Source organism: Lithobates pipiens, unplaced genomic scaffold (genome assembly GCF_037356315.1).
Source record: "Lithobates pipiens isolate NorthernLeopardFrog02 unplaced genomic scaffold, aLitPip1_a1.2 Scaffold_30, whole genome shotgun sequence".
Taxonomy (NCBI): domain Eukaryota; kingdom Metazoa; phylum Chordata; class Amphibia; order Anura; family Ranidae; genus Lithobates; species Lithobates pipiens.
In genome coordinates this window covers 140,577,995-140,596,051 of record NW_027507791.1, presented here as the reverse complement: position 1 = coordinate 140,596,051, position 18,057 = coordinate 140,577,995, and the positions used below count along the sequence as shown (strand labels likewise).

The 18,057-nt window shown below is 43.7% G+C and overlaps 1 protein-coding gene across 2 annotated transcripts in view; it reads right to left on the bottom strand.

Moving 5' to 3' along the window:
- The window catches only part of EXD1 (exonuclease 3'-5' domain containing 1), a 618,256-nt gene that overhangs the window by 286,164 nt on the left and 314,035 nt on the right, over positions 1-18,057 (bottom strand). For both annotated transcript variants that reach the window (XM_077464920.1, XM_077464919.1), the window contains one exon: positions 11,738-11,820. In XM_077464920.1, coding sequence (XP_077321046.1) covers positions 11,738-11,820 — 83 coding nt within the window. The remainder of the gene's footprint in view (positions 1-11,737; positions 11,821-18,057) is intronic.

Genomic DNA, 18,057 nt, shown 5'->3' with positions numbered 1-18,057 from the left:
GAAAAGGTACCTGTGACAGGCCTAGCCAGGACAGAGGCTTTTGGAGGGGACTGAATGCTAGCCTCTTGCTTACCAATCCTGGGCCCTGGCATTTGGGGAAATGGTGCTCTTTGCGAGCTGTATGCCTGGGGGCCCTTGTGGTGGTTTTAATTTGGTTTCAGGTCCATATCCTACCAAGACGCACAGACTCTGGGAACCCTGTATATGCCATATTAGAAATAGTGACTGATTCATATTGTTGGGAGATCTACTGTTAGATGCTAATGTCATCAACTCCAGCTACCTGTCTGTTTTCTATAATGTAAATGAGTCTAGTCTGGCTTGCCACAGCTTTAAGAGTCTTTCACCCAATGCTAATTAACCCTGCAATTGTATGAAGGAGTTGTGTTAAGATGTGTGATAATGTGCAGTGTAGTTAGGGAGTCACATCGGCTGCGTTAAGGGATTTGTTAATTAGCTCATGTTAATTTATGTTTCTGGTTACAGGTGTATTGTTAGAGTAATAGCAGGAGGGAGGAACCTCCTTCTCTTTAACTGTATATAAGACTTGTATTCTGGTTCTAACAGAGTGTCAATGTTCAGCAACTAAACAAGTATTGTCTTGTTTTGTGCTCATGAGCGGTTGAAATATCTGATAACTATATTTGTACTGGGAGGAAGTGGTATATGACGAAAGCACTCAAGCGGAGTGTGGGACGTTTCGTTACAGTACCATATTGTTTTATTAGGGACATCACATTCTGAAGTGAGGAGGCAGTGTCCCCCTAAAACAAAAGTGTACCGTCTGCATATGAGACTTTAGCCTCAGTGGGACCTCTCGTAAAACCTGTTATAGATGGTGAGGCTCTGATTGTTTCCACTAATGGCTCTAGAGCCAGAGCGAACAAGGGTGAATACTTACACCCCTGTTGTGTACCCCTATAAGGACGAAAAGGGTTGACAATTCTCCATTTATATGTAACCTTGCTGTTGGGGTTGTGTATAATAAATGGACCCATTAAATAAAATGATCCCTCAGCCCAAACCTCCTCAGAACCTATCACAAGTACTGCCAATTGATGCTGTCAAAGGCTTTTGTGTCGAGGGACAGCTCCGCTCTGGTGCCAGGGTTATCAACTGGGATTTGTGGATTAAAGAGGAAGTAAACTCTCCCACTCTGATGCCTTTTTTCATTTAGTCCATTATAATAAGTAATTATCAAACTATAGCCACTGTAATCCAGCCCAAATCGCATATTACTTACTGTTTAAAGAAACTTTAAAAAAAACTTGTTTCCAGGGGTAAGGCAAGGCCATCTTAAGTAATGTTTTCTGAGTCCACAGTGGAGTGTATTTCCGCCCTTACATTGAACACTTCCTGTACTGTTAACCAAGCCTCCTTCTCAACCCAACGTTTCTATGGCAACCCTGCTTCCCTGTTCATCGCTGACTTGTTTTATTTCATAGTATTTACTTGTTCTGATTATCTAGTCTTTGCCTGTGTGAGTCCTATCAGCTTCAGTTAAGACTGCAGTAATGCTGTCCCATGCCCTGCTTTACACTCCATATGAGGTCACATGGTGTGTAGGAGGAAGCTCTGAGTGAATCTGCAGTCTCCTGGGAGTTCAGTAGTGCCGTAGGAAGTCCCGATAACAGATAGATAAGCACATAGAGAGTGTCCTGTAAGTCAGGGGAGATCTGGGCATGCTCAGTGACGTCATTCTAAAGAACAAAAAGGATTACAACAATACTAAGCATGTAAGGAGATATCTACAAGCAGTGTTCATTAGGGGTTTTTATGCTGATTTACATGGGACAAAGTTGTGGGGGAGGGTTTACAAGCATTTTAAGGAACAGACCCTCCTGATAGTCGCGCTGTAAATCTGGAGGGAATGAAACCCAATTGGTCCCTATGAGTGAGTTTAGAAATGACAGATGCTAGGTGGGTAGCCGATACTCTAGCCAAAAGTTGTATTTTGTAGTTAGCAATGAAATGGGTTTATAGGAGTCTGGGAGTAGGGGATTCTTGGCAGGTTAGAGTAAAAGAATAATGGTAGCCTCTGTCATTGGAAGTGGTAAGTGACCTAGCCCCAAAGCATCCACTAGAGTCTGTTTAAGTTGTGGCAAAAGCGATTCAGCTTACTTATTATACACCACTGCAGAAAATCCATCTGCTCCCAGTGACTTTCAAGGGGATAGAAAGGGAGGGCTTCTAAGGCACCAAACATCATGAAGTCCCATCTTGGCGAAAAGGCTAGCAAACTGTGTCAGACCCCTAACGGGAGTCCAGCGAGGATGTGCCACCGTAAATTTATCAAGCTCAGAGTTTAATTATTGAAGTTGCCCACAATAAGGGCTGAAACATTAGGCTGCTGGGCCAAAAACCCAGCCAAGAGCTTAAAAACTTCTGCGAAGAAGGGAGGTGGAATAATAGGATTTTTGTACTTGCCATAAAATCCTTTTCTCTGAAGTTCATTGACGGACACAGCGCTTCTTGATCTTAGGGTTATATCGACAGTTTAGGAGAGGACTAGGCAGAAAGTGTTAAAAACAGCAACACTTGCACAGTACTGTCCAAGGGACAGTCCTACTAGCTATAACCCCTCACACTGCATCCAGAAGCTCAGTTCGTCAAAAGCAGTACAAACATAAATAGGAGGGGTGGGTGCAGTGTCAGTCAATGAACGTCAGAGAAAAGGAATTTACGGTGAGTACAAAAATCCTATTTTCTCTATCATTCACTGACGGACACAGCAGCTCTTCTTGACTTAAGGGACGTCCCCAAGCAATGTCAAAGAAACGAGGGGTGGGAACAGCATTCAATATTAACTCCACCCATAACCAGAGCTCCTCAATGGAGGAGTTGCAACCTTAAACAGCCGCCTGCAAAAACTTGTGGCCGAAGCAAGCATCCAAATATGTGCTCACATCAACCTTGTAAAATATTGTGAAATTGTGAACAGACGAATGCGCCATGAAAGGACAGGGAGGCTCCCGTCCCCTTATGGCATAAGCCTGAACTACAATCTGTCTGATCCACCAAGAAATGGTGGCCGATGAGACCGCCAGTCCCTACTTCGGACCAGCCACCGATACAAACAGCGAGTCCGACCTCCGAAAAGGAGCCGTAGCAGACAGATACACCCGCAGAGCTCGGACCACATCCAAGGAATGCAAAGGGAAGGGACAGGGAGACAAGAAAGGGAGAGTAAGAGACCCCCTAGTAAACCTCCCAGGGAATGTCCAGCTACTCCATCCTGCTGAGACAGGTGAAACCATACTTAACCCTCCTGCAGGCACTGCTGGACGCATTACACAGACAGACTCATCACCCGAGCAGTATGGGGTGGCTGCCGGCCATGGCACACTGTGACAGGACGTCAGTAGCCCGGTCATATGTGTGCCCCGGAGCATATAGCTCACCAGTCAACCCTGGATTAGACAGGGCATGTTGTGGCCAACCCACCTCGTAGCTAGGGCCTGCTCACGCTCGATGGCCAGGCTGGGGAGACTACAAGGATCTATATTATCCAGCCTGTCACCCAGCTTGGCTGTTGATTGTAGATCACAGGAATCAAAAATGCAGAAAAAATAAAAAAAATTCCCAGGACCAAAGGCCCCACCGGGAGCCAGGACCTTCTCCTATACTAGGCAGAAAAAAACTGCTGGATGCCGTGTGAGGGGTTATGACCAGCAGGAGCTTTTTTTTTTTTTCTGCCTAGTCATCTACTATAGGGGTGCTATAACCCTAAGGTCAAGAAGAGCTGCTCTGTCCATCAATGAACGATAGAGAAATATACATTAGCCAATATACAGTCCACCCCCTCCAAATTGCATTGTAGAAAAATAGAACGACCATTTTTGTCCACAACTGAAGTGTGCAAGAGAAGAAAATCCACTGAGGGATCAATATACTCACTCCTCGTGAATTTGAGGAATAGGTAGAGTGGAATGGTTGGCTGAACATACAGGCAGAGAACTGTAAGGCCTGATCTGTATACATGTGTTTCTTGCAGAGTACCAAAGATCGTAGGCGTTTAGCCCCATGCATTACAGCCAACCTTTTCACCCTGTTTCCCAAACCTCTCACATTCCAGATAAGTACTACATGGGATTTAGCCATAGCAAAGCTGTAGGAAAGAACTGATGGGTGAAATGAACTGGTAGCAAAGAGAAACATCCCATCATAAGACATATAGGCGTTACCATACAAAGGTCTCTGTGTCCCGAAAATTACCGATTTGGTGTGCAGCAGTACAAGTCTTTTTACTGGATCGGTGTCGAACTGGGGCGGTGGCCTGTGAAGCCCAAAACAAGGCACAGAACTAAAAATAGAATCAACAAAAGGACCAAACTTCGTCCACGTGGGACCCTAATTCAAGGTGGACAGTAGATTTGGCCTGCATGCCAGTTTGCATCTTACATGCAAGTTTTACAGCAGTCAACATTGCTATGTAAAGGTTATCGCCTTTTTTCTCTTAGATAATCCGCCTTGACAAAAACAGAAAACGTGGACACCAACAGGCCATATTTAGGTAGTAAAGTGTCATAGTAAAAACTTACAGCCATCAGCTTGCCGCTACCTCCTGAATGGAGAGTTCATCCCTGTCTAGCCATTGCAATACCAGGAGAGTTTTTTCAAAGAAATGGACCTCATCTCTTGCTGCCACGCTTAGACAAGTAAGATATAACATTGCATATTGTATGTTGCAAGCCCTCAGTCTTTTCTTCACCTAGTTTAATTGTGCTCTCTGTCTCTGGACCTCAGCTGAGAAGTCCAGGAACAGAGATATTTTGGAGTTAGCCATTGCAAAGCATCCCCCAGGTTCCTGGCTTTTGAGAGGATAATGTTACAATTTTTGTAGCTAAGTAATTTGAATTGAAAATTGCGAAGTGGGTTGACGGCAGTAGTGGACTCGAGGGTACTCAAGTGTGCTCTTTCAACTGAGAGCATGGGAGAGGAGTCGTCTTTGACATATATTTGTAGAAGCCATTGCTCAATAAAAGCAACCGGATTTTTCCCATCAGTTTTTTCTGGGATGCCTATGGCCCCCGATGCTGTTCTCCGCATCCCATTTTCCATGGCATGAATTTAGGCTGCCTGTTTATCGACGGTGACTGATGTCCCCCCAATGCAGTCGTGTGGTCTTGCAGTTTCTGCACGTCTTGTCTGACAAAAGGGAGCTCAGTTTTTATTCCCTTTATTTCAGATGTCCGGTCTGCCATGGATGTGTTGCAGGAGTTGACTGCTAGAAAGAAGACCTTCTGGGCTTGAGAAAGGAATGTTCATTGTAACCATCTTCGCAGTGCGCACGCTCTGAAATGCATTGCAAAAGTGACGTCATCCTGCTACACGCTGTATTCCAGCCATCTACTGTGAACTGCCAGCTGAGCTCCAGACCTTGTTCTGGATCCTCCCTGAGAGCCATGAGATCCCCGGGGGACAGGACGCTGGCCTCATACAGTGTAACAGGACGAAATCTTCGCTGACAGCTGAGACAGATCCAACGATTTCAATGGACTTCACTGTGCCTTTGTAAAGATACTTCAATGTGCGTTTTTTTACTTTCAAAAAGTTTTTATTGCAAGTTAACAATAGTACATTCGTATGAGAAAAAAAAACAGTATCTCAAATGACATTACAGACAATGGGTATGAAGGTGAAACCAGTAATCGGACTTCTAACAAAATGATCACTTGTTATCCATACAATATATAGCCCAATTTATCAACTATTTGCAATAGGCCTAGGGGGCTGGCGGGATCGACCCTCGCTCCCCTTAACAGTCCCATGGGGATCACACTGTGTCAAGGGGGGTCGGCCCCAAAACACCAAAGAAACCGGGCGAACCTTTCCTGGTACACCAAAACAATCTTTGATGATTGATAGGCCAGTAAGAACACACCTTCTGATCCAAATATACAAAAAGATAGAGAGGTGAGTGGTGTTGCGCTCCTAAAATTATTTGAGGTTCATAGCATAATTGTGATTTATCAAAGTGATAATAGATATAAATGAGTATTATTTAAGATTCATAACATACTTATCATAAATCCAAGTGGAAGTAAATACAGATAAAATATAAAACTGTTTTGTTGCAATAAAGTATTTCAAATAAAACCTAGTCCACAGTATGCAAAATAATAAATCGATATATAGAATCAAAAAAGTGGGTATAAAAACAATCTGTGCAAATGAGCAAAATACATAAAATACTAATCAGCACAATTAATGTGCAAAAAATAGCAAAAATGTGAAAATCTGCAAATATATAGCAGAAATGTGCAAATATGCAGAGTGAATAAATAGATTCCAGAGTGGAATATGGAGCTCTACAGGGTCCACTGTGAAAAATAGTGCAAGTGTAGCAGTGTTTTCCAGAGACATTGAGTGATAATTTAGTAATATCCAGTGACAGTGTGACTTAAATGTGGCACTGTCACTCGTGGCTGTACTAAATTGTTACCTTACTGCTGTAAGGTAAACAGCATGTAGAGGAGGAGGGGGGACTTAAATCCCTTCAGATTGTAGTATTCCTGCGCGTCCCTACTAGGGGATCCTTTCGTTTTCTTTCCGCTGACTGGATGTCTGATCGCTCACATGTTCAGTATATCGGGGTATAGAGAGGGGATAAAGAGCCTGACCGTCTCTTCCCGTGTCTGTATGCCTTAAGGATACCACATTTAAAAGTCACACTGACACTGGATATTACTACATTATCACTCAGTGTCTCTGGAAAACACTGCTATACTTGCACTATTTTGCACAGTGGACCCTGTAGAGATCCATATTCCACTCTGGAATCTATTTATTCACTCTGCATATTTACACATTTCTGCTATATATTTGCAGATTTGCACATTTTTGCATTAGTATTTATATATTTTGCTCATTTGCACAGATTGTTGTTTATACCCACTTTTTTGATTCTATATATCGATTTATTATTTTGCATACTGTGGACTAGGTTTTATTTGAAATACTTTATTGCAATAAGACAGTTTATATTTTATCTGTATTTACTTCCACTTGGATTTATGATAAGTATGTTATGAATCTTAAATAATACTCATTAATATCCATTATCACTTTGATAAATCACAATTATGCTATGAACCTCAAATAATTTCAGGAGCGCAACACCACTTACCTCTCTATCTTTTTGTATATTTGGGTAACAGTTTGGCCCCTACGGTGGATGCAGCACCTATAGAAATATATTTATATTCCCTTTTAGCGCAGGAGTACCCACTTTACACCTAATCCGCTGCGTGGGAAGAAACCACCCGCCCCCCCCCCCCCCCCCCCAGCTTCTATTCCGAAAAATAGAACCTTTGTCTCCCAGGTAATTATGAGACACTAACTTGAACTGAGTCCCTAGAGGACTAACATGTTTACAAAGAAGAGAAAGGAGAGGAGCGAAATCAAAGGTAAAGAGAGTAGGGATAGGAAAGGAAAGGGGAGGGAGCACCACTCACCATACAACCGCTAATACTTGCGTATTACACGCAAGGGAAATTGGAAATTCCCAAGAGTCTAGCCAACGGTTCCCAGATGGCTACAAATTTGTGAGAAGTGTCTTGAACCAAGCTGGCCATCCTCTCCTGAGACATGACCTATGAGATTTTTCTCTTGGCCATTTGTGAGGGAGACACCTGTTTTTTTCCAGGCCCTAGCTATAGTGAGTTTGGCACCTAGTACTGAGCGAGTCTACTGAAGGGCTTAGATATATGAGGGATTGGATCATTTAGAAGAGCTACTAAGGGAGATCTAGGAATGTGAGATCCTATCAGTTTGTCAATAAGGTTGTCATTTTTTTCCCAAAAGGAACGCATTTTTGGGCATTCCCACCATATGTGTGGCATAGAGCCTATGAGAATGCAGCCCCGGTAGCATAGGGGGCTGGCGGCTGGGAACATGTAGGCTATTCTGGAGGGAGTGTAGTACCATCTGGACAGGACTTTTAGCCCTGCATCCATCAGGGTGGTATTTAGAAGACCCTTAAATTACTTAGCGCAAGCCAAGGGCCATTTTTCTTTGGTCCATATGAAGTTTAAGTCCATCTCCCAGGCGACCATAAATGACGTCTTGGAGACCGGAGTAATCAGTGACTTGATGATGGAGATCCCCCCCTGGGGTCCATGCTTTGGCCGCACCATAGTTCATATTCTGTAAAGGCCAGGGGATCCTGGTCCCCCTTACATAAGGATTGCAGGAAATGGTGTATCTGACGGAACCGGAATAGTTCAGTGTTGGGGAGGTCTAACTTCTTGATGCAATGTTTAAGGGTAAACAGCCCTGTGGCTGTAAAAAAGTGCCCAATCCTATAGAGGCCCTCATCAATCCACCATTTAAAAGCTAAGACATTATTACCAAGTGGAAAGTGAGGGTTGTTAAACAGGTGGGTCGAGGGTTTGTATGTGGAGACTAGGGATGTAGAAGAGCGAAGAGAGTCCCATAAGGTGGAATGGGATAGGGCCGGGGAGAGAAGCGGGGATCTTTTCTTCTGAGGGGTCGACATTAAATAGTCCAGGGTGAAGTGGGGGACTGCCTGTTTTTCTATCTGGATCCAATCAGGTTTTTCGTGTTTGAAGTAGACTGCCGACATCTGGGCTAACCTAGCCGCTTGAAAATACTTATATAAGTGGGGAAGTCCCAGGCCTCCATTTTTTCTATGCACGTAAAGGGTGCCCTGAGCTAGTCTGTAACCTGCTTTTCCCCATATGAATTTCAAGATTTTGCTCTGGAAGGCTTTTAAATGGTCTTTCCGAATGGGGATGGGTAGAGACCGAAAAAGATACAGTAACTTGGGGAGAAGGGTCACCTTGACAGCATTTACCCTTCCTAGCCAAGAAATGGTGTGTTGTGCCAAGTTTCGGAGGTCAGATTATAAATTTCGAAACATGGGAGGGTAGTTGTGGGTGTATAGGCTTTCTATCTTAGCCCTGAGGTTGGTACCTAAATATCTGATGGAAGAGTCACTCCATTGGAACTGGAATGACTGTTTTAATAAGTCTATTGTGGGGGTAATCAAGGATACATTGAGGGCCTGCGATTTGGAGTAATTAACGTGAAGTCTTGACATCTTAGAGAAAGTGCTTAAGAGAGAACAAAGATTGGGTAGGGAGGTGACGGGGGAGGTGATGAAGAGCATAATGTCGTCCGCGAACAGACTGCACTTGTGAGTGTACGGGCCACAAGATACACCCTTGATGTCCGGATTTTGTCGAATGGCTATGGTGAGTGTCTCTATTGCAAAAATTTGTGGCGAGAGTGGGCACCCTTGTCTGGTTCCTTGTCTGATCTCTATGGGTTTCGAGTAACAGCCTTGGATCCGGACCCTTGCGGTGGGAGTAGTGTAAAGTGCTTGGCTTAAGCCCACAAAGCGAAGACCAAATCCCCACATTTTAAGTATGGCGAGAATGTAGGGCCATGAGACCGAATCGAAGGCTTTTTGTAGGTCTAAAGAGAGCAACGCGCCCAATTGGTTTAGGACCCCCCGCCCAGTTAGTTTGAAGAATTGACATGACATCAAGGGTTCTCCGTATCTGGTCTGGGCCTTGTCTGCCCCGGATGAAACCCACTTGATAATTGTGAATGTATGCATTGATAATCAGAGCCATGCGATTGGCGAGAATTTTGGTCAGTATCTTTACATCACAGTTAATTAAGGCGATAATTTCCCACTTCCTTAGGCTTTTTGTCTGGTTTTGGAATCACTGCTAAGAATGCTGCATTGAGCTGAGCATCAAGTGGGTTTCCCTTGGTTGTGTAATTAAAAAATTTCGACAGATATGGAGCTAAGAGATTGGCGAACTTTTTATAATAGGGATTGGATAACACATCCGGTCCTGGGGCTGAACCCGTCCTTAGGGTTTTTATTGCCGCTAGTACTTCCCCTTCCATGAAAGGGGCTTCTAAACTATCTCTGTGGTCAATGGATAATTTAGGGATGGGAAGGTCATCTAGGAAGGAGTTTAAAGTGGAATCAGTTGGGGAGGGTGTCGGCAAGTAAAGTTTGTCGTCAATGTGAGTTTTTAATACGTTTTGTTTATTAAACAAATACAGTCTTACTAAGGGCCGGTTCACACAGCGAGGCGCGGCGAGGCGTCTCCGACTTGCCTCGCCGCGACCTGCGGGGACCTCAGCGGCGACTTGCAGAGGACTTCTGTATAGAAGTCAATGCAAGTCGCCCCCGAAGTAGTACAGGAACCTTTTTTCTGAGTCGGAGCGACTCGAGTCGCTCCTCTCAGAACGGTTCCATTGTACAGAACGGGGGCGACTTGCGGGAGCGAGGCGAGGCGAGCCGTGTCGCCTCGCATCGCCTCGCTGTGTGAACCGGCCCTTAAGAGGCACCTATTTCCTGTTTTCTTTCCACATGTTTTGGAGTGTGCTTCAACTCCTCCTGCAAGGCTGCCCTGGCTATACAGACTAACACCTCACACAGAGCCATACAGTTCAAAGGACTCTTGTATGGACTTGAGTTACATTTTTTATACTACAGCATGCGCCACCACTCCATAGACATGCTGGTAGGTTAATTGGTTTCTGTCCAAAAATTGGCCCAAGTATATGAATAGGGACCTTGGATTGTGGGCTCCTTGAGGGTAGGGACAGATGTAAGTGTGCAATGTACAGGGATAGGGACCATGACATCCATGGACAGCTTCTTGGTCTTGGCCATGGTGGAGAGATTGGAATCTGATTGGGTGCTTGCTTCTGTGGACAGGTGTCTTTTATACAGGTAACAAGCAGAGATTAGGAGCACTCCCTTTAAGAGAGTGCTCCTAATCTCAGCTAGTTACCTGTATAGAAAACACCTGGGAGCCAGAAATCTTGCTGATTGCAAATTGATAGGGGATCAAATACTTATTCCACTCATTAAAATGAAAATCAATTCATAACTTTTTGAAGTGCATTTTTCTGGATATTTTTGTTGTTATTCTGTCTATCGCAGTTAAAATAACCCTACCATTAAAATTATAGACTGATCATTTCTTTGTCAGTGGGCAAACGTACAAAATCAGCAAGGGATCAAATGCTTTTAGATTCCTTACAGTGAGGAAAAAAGTATTACACCCAGAGCATACAGAAGGAAAAAAGGCAACAGAGCACAAGTATCATGAACAGTCTCAAAAAAGGTAGACCCATAGATTTTGTAGAAGCCCATGGCTGTTCAATGGCTGGGTAATATTTAGAGCTGTACATCCCCACCAGTCAGCAAAAAAAAAAAAATCCCAACCCCTCCTCCCAGCCTTAGGCCTCAGTACAAAACCCCTTCCCCTCAAACTCACTACCACATGCAATGCCAGCCTCAAATATAGTGGCAGCAGATGTCCTCCCTTGCAATGTGACCAGAGCTGAGGAGGAGCCTCACTCAGATGTGCATATGAATAAGCTGCTGCAGAGGATAAACACTCTACATTCAGGACTCCAGTTAACATAAGAGACAATTCAGGACTGTTGTGAGGTATGCTGCAGTTTACCAGCATTTGACCTGCTGACCCATGAGAAGAGAAGCAGTTCTGAAGTTAACTAAAGCCTGTCAACACTGGCCCTTATTCCTTTCCAGTGGTTTGGTATGAGTAAATGCACTTTTTGTAATAGCAATGTTGTAAACAGTAAATTGTGAATTTCATGTACTTTCATTTTTTAACTGGAAGAAAAATCTTATCAGTTATCAGTTGAAATCAAAATCCATTTGCAGTTCTTTCCAATTTTCTAAGGCAAGCAATATGACACTGATACTATAACAAACCTGCACATTTAATTGTCCATAAAACATTAGAAGGCTCCTCCTGGTTATTACTATGGGCAATCTTTAGGGACAGTAGATGACTTCTAAGAGAAAAAAAAAATGATTACGTTACAAAAAAAATGATACGGACTGAAATGAATATGCATTGCACAAAGTTTAGACAGACAGACATAGAGAGAACAAGATTTATATATATTTTAACTTATCCAAATCAGTAACATTTAGAAAAAGATCATTTAAGGTTGAACAATGTTTAACAGGAATGGAGCATTTTTTTTTACTTATTTTTTTAACCACTTCGCGTCAGGATGACATCCTGGGACGGCCTCGACTTTCCGGGGTCATATCTGAATGATGCCTGAGGCTACAGACATCATTCAGATATCGGCATTTTCAGCCAGCGATTCCCTGCACCATAAGAACGATCATAGCGGCTGTTCCGCCGCTTGATCGTTCTTACGGGATGTCCCCCCACCTACCGCCGCCCTCTGGTGCTTCTACCGACTCACCGCTTCAATCGGCGAATCTGACACAGGATCCGCCGGCCTCCGGATAATGATCATAGAGATTTCAGGCGGACTAGATGGTCGATTGGAGGCCGGGTGCGATGTTATGACGTCACGTCCAGCCTCTGCATTCAAATAACGGCGCCGCCTCGGCTGGGAAGCCGTATTTTTTATTTTATTTTTTTTATTTTTTATTTTAGACTTCCCAGCCTAGAGGCGAGATATGGGGTCTTATTGACCCCATATCTCACTGTAAATAGGTCTGATCATGCCATATTCCTATTACAAGGGATGTTTACATTCCTTGTAATAGTAATAAAAGTAATCAAATTATTTTTTTTTTAAATGTCAAACTAAAAAAAAAAAAAAAAAAAAAAAAGTAAAATTAACAATAAGAAAAACGAAAAAAAAAAAATGCAAACCACACATTTGAGAACGTTCGAGCGAGAGCAAAAATTCTAGCCCTAGACCTCCTCTGTAACACAAAACATGTAACCAGTAAAAAAAATGAAAGCATCGCCTATGGGGATTTTTAAAAACCAAAGTTTGGCGCCATTCCTTGAGCGCGTGCAATTTTGAAGCGTGACATGTTGGGTATCTATTTACTCGGCGTATCTTCATCTCTCACATTATGCAAAAAACGTTACTGTTATTTTTTTTTTTAAAGCATGAAAAAAAAAGTGTTCGAAAAATTTCTGCGCAAATATCATGTGAGATAAAAAGTTGCAACAACCGCAATTGTATTCTCTAGGGTCTTTGCTAAAAAACATATATAATGTTTGGGGGTTTTACGTAACTTTCTAGCAAAAAAATTATGAATTTTACATGTAGGAGAGAAATGTCAGAATTGGCCTGGGCGCAAAGTGGTTAAAGGGTAAATTTTATTCAGATTTCAAATAAATCGAGTTACAACATCCATAACATTTCTCTTACAAGGGATGAAAGCTATGAAAAAAAAAAAATAAAAAAAACCCTTTCACATATAGGTTATACAGATATTAGATTTTACACGCCAGTCCATACACTAGCATCCTGCTTATATAGCGACAGGTGACAAAATCTTGTGTACTTCCATTAGGTTACTTATGTAAGTGGAAACAAAAAATATAGGGAAAAAGAACAAATAAATTGAACTGAAAACTTTTATGATAATAATGCACACACTATATGGAAAATATGCCTTGCGAGCGCTACCAGAGTTCATCATGGAAAATTATCATATATACTGGAAAAAATAGGATTTTTTTGTACTCACCATAAAATCCTTTTCTCTGCAATTAATTGACTGACACAGCTCCTCTCTTGGCCATTGGGTTGTTTCGCCACCTTTAGGAGAATACTAGGCATTACATGTTATGTAGAACACAGAACTTTCCAGTTCCGCCCAAGGAGCGGTCCCTTAGGTAACAACCCCGCAGCCTGCCATGCAGTCATCAGTACGTCAACAAGCAGTATAGCGTAAAGAAAAATAGGAGGCGGCGGGTGCTGTGTCAGTTGGTGAATTACACAGAAAAGGATTTTACGGTGAGTACAAAAAATCCTATTTTTTATTATATTCACTGACTGACACAGCTCATCTCTTAGCCATTGGGACGTCCCCAAGCAGTGCCAAACAAGGGGTGGGAAAACAGCATATAAAAACTTCATCCAACATGGAAAGTGCAACTTTACCCACAAAAGACAACAGTGTGTGGAAAAAACCACCACAAAAACAGGGTACACCTCAACAGGAGGCACTACCCTTAACCAGCACTAAAAAACTGCGGTAACTAATGCAACAGTGCATTAACTTAAAGGTACTGCGTTTTTAACGAAAAAACTTGAAAAAGGAAAAAATTGTATACACAATTGCATCTATACAGCCGACTGCAAAACTTTGCGGCCAAAACAGGCATCAGCCAATGCACTGATATCTACCTTGTAGAACTTTGTAAACATGTGAACCGACGACCAGGTCGCCGCTTTACACACTTGAGCGACAGACTATGTCGGAAGGCCCAAGATGTTCCGACTGCCCTTGTGGAGTGGGCCGTGACCAGAAAGGGGGGCACCTGCCCCTTCAAGGCATAGGCCTGTACTACAATCTAACTGATCCACCTGGAAATGGTGGCCGACATGCCTTTCTTTGGACCAGCCACCGAAACAAACAGCTAGTCTGACTTCCAGAAGGCAGCGTGGCAGACAAATACACCTTCAAAGCTCGAACCACGTCCAGAGCATGAAGAGCCACTTCCTTAGGATGTGTCGGCTTAGGACACAGAGATGGTAACACAATGTCCTCATTGATGTGAAACGCAGAGACCACCTTCGGCAGAAAAGACGGTTGCGAACACAACGCCACCTTATCCTTGTGGATAACCAGATAGGGCGACTTGCATGACAAGGCCGCCAGTTCCAAAACCCTCCTGGCCGATGTGATGGCCACTAGAAAGTAGAGCTGCACGATTAATCATAATAAGTTCCACGTAACCAGCGGCGCCTTGTAACACTAATGTCAGCAATCGGAACTGATGTCAGTCATTGGAGAGCGTGATGCGGAGCAGCGCACACCACTGGAAGTCATGCTGCCTGGGCGGTACACTGTGGCCGGGAAACGAACACAGCACAGCAGTGAGTGCACACTGTGTGCACGCCGCGGATCCGATTTCCAATTCCAACACGTGAGTGAGCTTACTTCCTTCCACCACTAACTGATACTTATAAGAACGTCAACATATATATTACATACATATATTATGAACACCACATGTCGTGACCACAGTGAGTCAGCTTCCCCATGCCCAGCTTACAGCAGATGACAGTCGTGGCTATTAAAGTGGGGCATGTGAGCCTGTGAGTGATTGAGCCGAGCGAGGAGTGGACCACTGTCCCTTATTATGAATATATTACCACAGCACAGTGACATTCCAAGTCAGCTACCCCAAATTATGAATATTACCACAGCACAGTCACAGTGACAGACTGAGTCAGCTACCCTACCCCATATTATGATTACCACAGTCACAGAGACAATCTGACTGAGTCAGCTACCCCATATTATGAATATTACCACAGTCAGCTAGTGCGACTCAGAGTCTGGGGTAGCTGACTGACTGTGCTAATATTTATAATATGGGTAGCTGACTCAGACTGTCACTGTGACTGTGGTAATATTCATAATATGGGTACTAGCTGACTTAGACTGTTGTAATATTCAAAATATATTAAGGGACAGTGGTTGTTGCCAGTATTTTAAGTCCACTCCTCACATGCCCCTCTTTAATAGCTTAGCCTGTCCAACTGTCATCTGCAAGCGGTTTGGGGCCCAGCCATGACATGACATTTTGTTGCCTTTTAAATGTCAGTGCAATAGTGCATGTGCATAGCTGCAACTTAAGACAGTGTTTTCAAACTAAGGCAAATGTTTTCTCTAGGTACATACAACATTGTCAACAGATCTGTCTGCTTCAGTCCACCACACCACACCCAGTTGAATATAACGGAAAGAGAGAGAGCTGCAGCAGTACCTTAGCAATTGGAGAATATACACAGGACTCTTTAGCCCAGATGCAGTCTTCTGTATCAGCACAATCACTGGTGCCTGCCTGCAGTGCCTGGTCGTAAAATGAGTGAGGTACAGGCCGGTGCAGACACTGCAGAAGCTGCCGCAAGCAGAGACTCCGAGGCAGAGCAATGCGCAAGCGAGTCTGATAAAATTAAAAACCCAGATGTTTTTGTTCCTAAGAGAGGAGCTTATTCCCAAGTGTGGGCTTATTTCAGATTCAAACCAGATGATGACACTCAGTAAACCATCTACTGCAAGCAATGTTTAGTCGTCGTTTGTGCACCAAAGGGTAACACCACCAATCTGTTTAATCAACTGAAACGTAATCACATACAAGAATATATGAGACAGTAGGGAAAAAAACTCCTCAATCACAAAGTACCTGCAAGCATACGAAACCAACGTCAATTAAAGGAACATTATTTAATGCAACCCCATACCCAACAAACTCTCTCAGCCACAAAGAAATAACAGAAGCAATCACATAACACCTAGCTAAAGACATGGCTCCCGTGACCACTGTTGAAAGAGGGGTTTAAAAAACTCATTCAAACCCTTGATAAGCACTTTCAAGTGCCCTCTCGTACTTATTTTTCACATGTTGCAATCCCTGGTCTGTACGTCAAATGACGTGAAAGAGTTGCAACGGAATTGTGAGATGCACATCATTTTGCAGCAACTTCAGATTTATGGTCCAACAGAGCAATGGAACTAGGGGTGCAATGGATTTTCACCGATCCGTGATCCGAACGGGTCACCCGCTTGGATCGCAACCCACCGCAATTTGCGATCACGGCCTTAGGAAAGGCTGCAACTTCGGCCTAGCTCCGAAGCGGCAGCCATCTTTCTACACCCAGGCCGTTTACAATGTGATCACTAAGTCAAATGATGGAGCGATCACTTGTAAACAAACCGGCATCATGTCATGACACCGGTTCCTCTCAGCCCTCTCTGTACTGATCTGTACAGTGGAGGGGGAGAGATCGGATGGATGCAGCGCTGTGGGCTGCATCTGTAGTGCCCACAGCGCTGCTCTTTGACAGCCTACTCTGCAATACCCTGCCAATACTCTGCAATACCCAGCAATGCCCTGCCAATACTCTGCAATACCCAGCCATACCCAGCCCTGCTCAGCCATACCCAGCCCTGCTCAGCCAATATTACAGTGGGGGAGATTGTGGATATTACAGTGGGGACTATATGGCAGTGGAATTTTCACAGGTTTTTGAAAATTCAATTATTATTTGCTGATCCGAAAAATGATCCAATCTGTGACTCTGATCCGAGGAACAATCCGATCCCATTCGTTTTTTGATCCGTTGCACCCCTAAATGGAACCATACACGAGTTTAACAATCCATTTCATTAATGATGATTTTGAGATGACAAGTTAGTGCCTACAAACTGTTTTTCCCTGAGGACCACACTGGTGAAGCTTTGGCGCAGGGATTAAAGGATGCTCTCATCAACTAGAAATTGGAGGAGAAGAATCTTGTGTGCATCACTACAAACAACGGAAGCAACATTGTAAAGGCCATATCCATAAATCACTGGACACGATTGCAGTGTTTTGGCCATAGGCTTCATCTCGCAATAGAGAATGCACTGAAGGACCCACGGATTGAGCGTGCTATGGGTTTGTGCAAAAAGCTTGTCCAGTGTTTTAGCTATAGTTGGAGGAAGAGGGAGCTTTCTGAGGTACAAAAACAACTCTGTTTACCAGACCACAAGCTCAAGACAGAGTGCCCAACAAGGTGGGGATCTAGGCAGGCTATGGTGAGGAGGATACTTGAGCAGCAAGCTGCCATCACCCATGTCCTCTGTTCTGACCGCAAGGTTAGGCACCTCTTGCCAACATGGCAAGACCTAGAGATCCTGGAGGCTGTGGACAAGACTTTCGCCCCACTGCCAGACTTCACAGATGCGCTTTCAGGAGAGCAGTATGTCAGTGTCTCTTCTGTGAAACCTGCTCTACACCCATTTCAGTCTTCCATTTTGGCTGTTAAGGAAGATGACTCTGATCTGATTTGCACATTGAAATCAAAGATCATGGGTTATCTGGAGGAAGAATATCGGGACCAAAAAACACAAGTCCTTCTCGACATAGCCACAACCCTTGATCCCAGGTTTAAGATAGCTTACGTTAATGAAGATAACAAAACTGCTGTCCAGAACAAACTAAAAGAGGAGATGTCAAAGCTAACAGTTAAGGAAAGCCCCCCTACTACTCCTAATAGTGGTCAATGTCATGCAAAAAAGGCTCGAAAGAG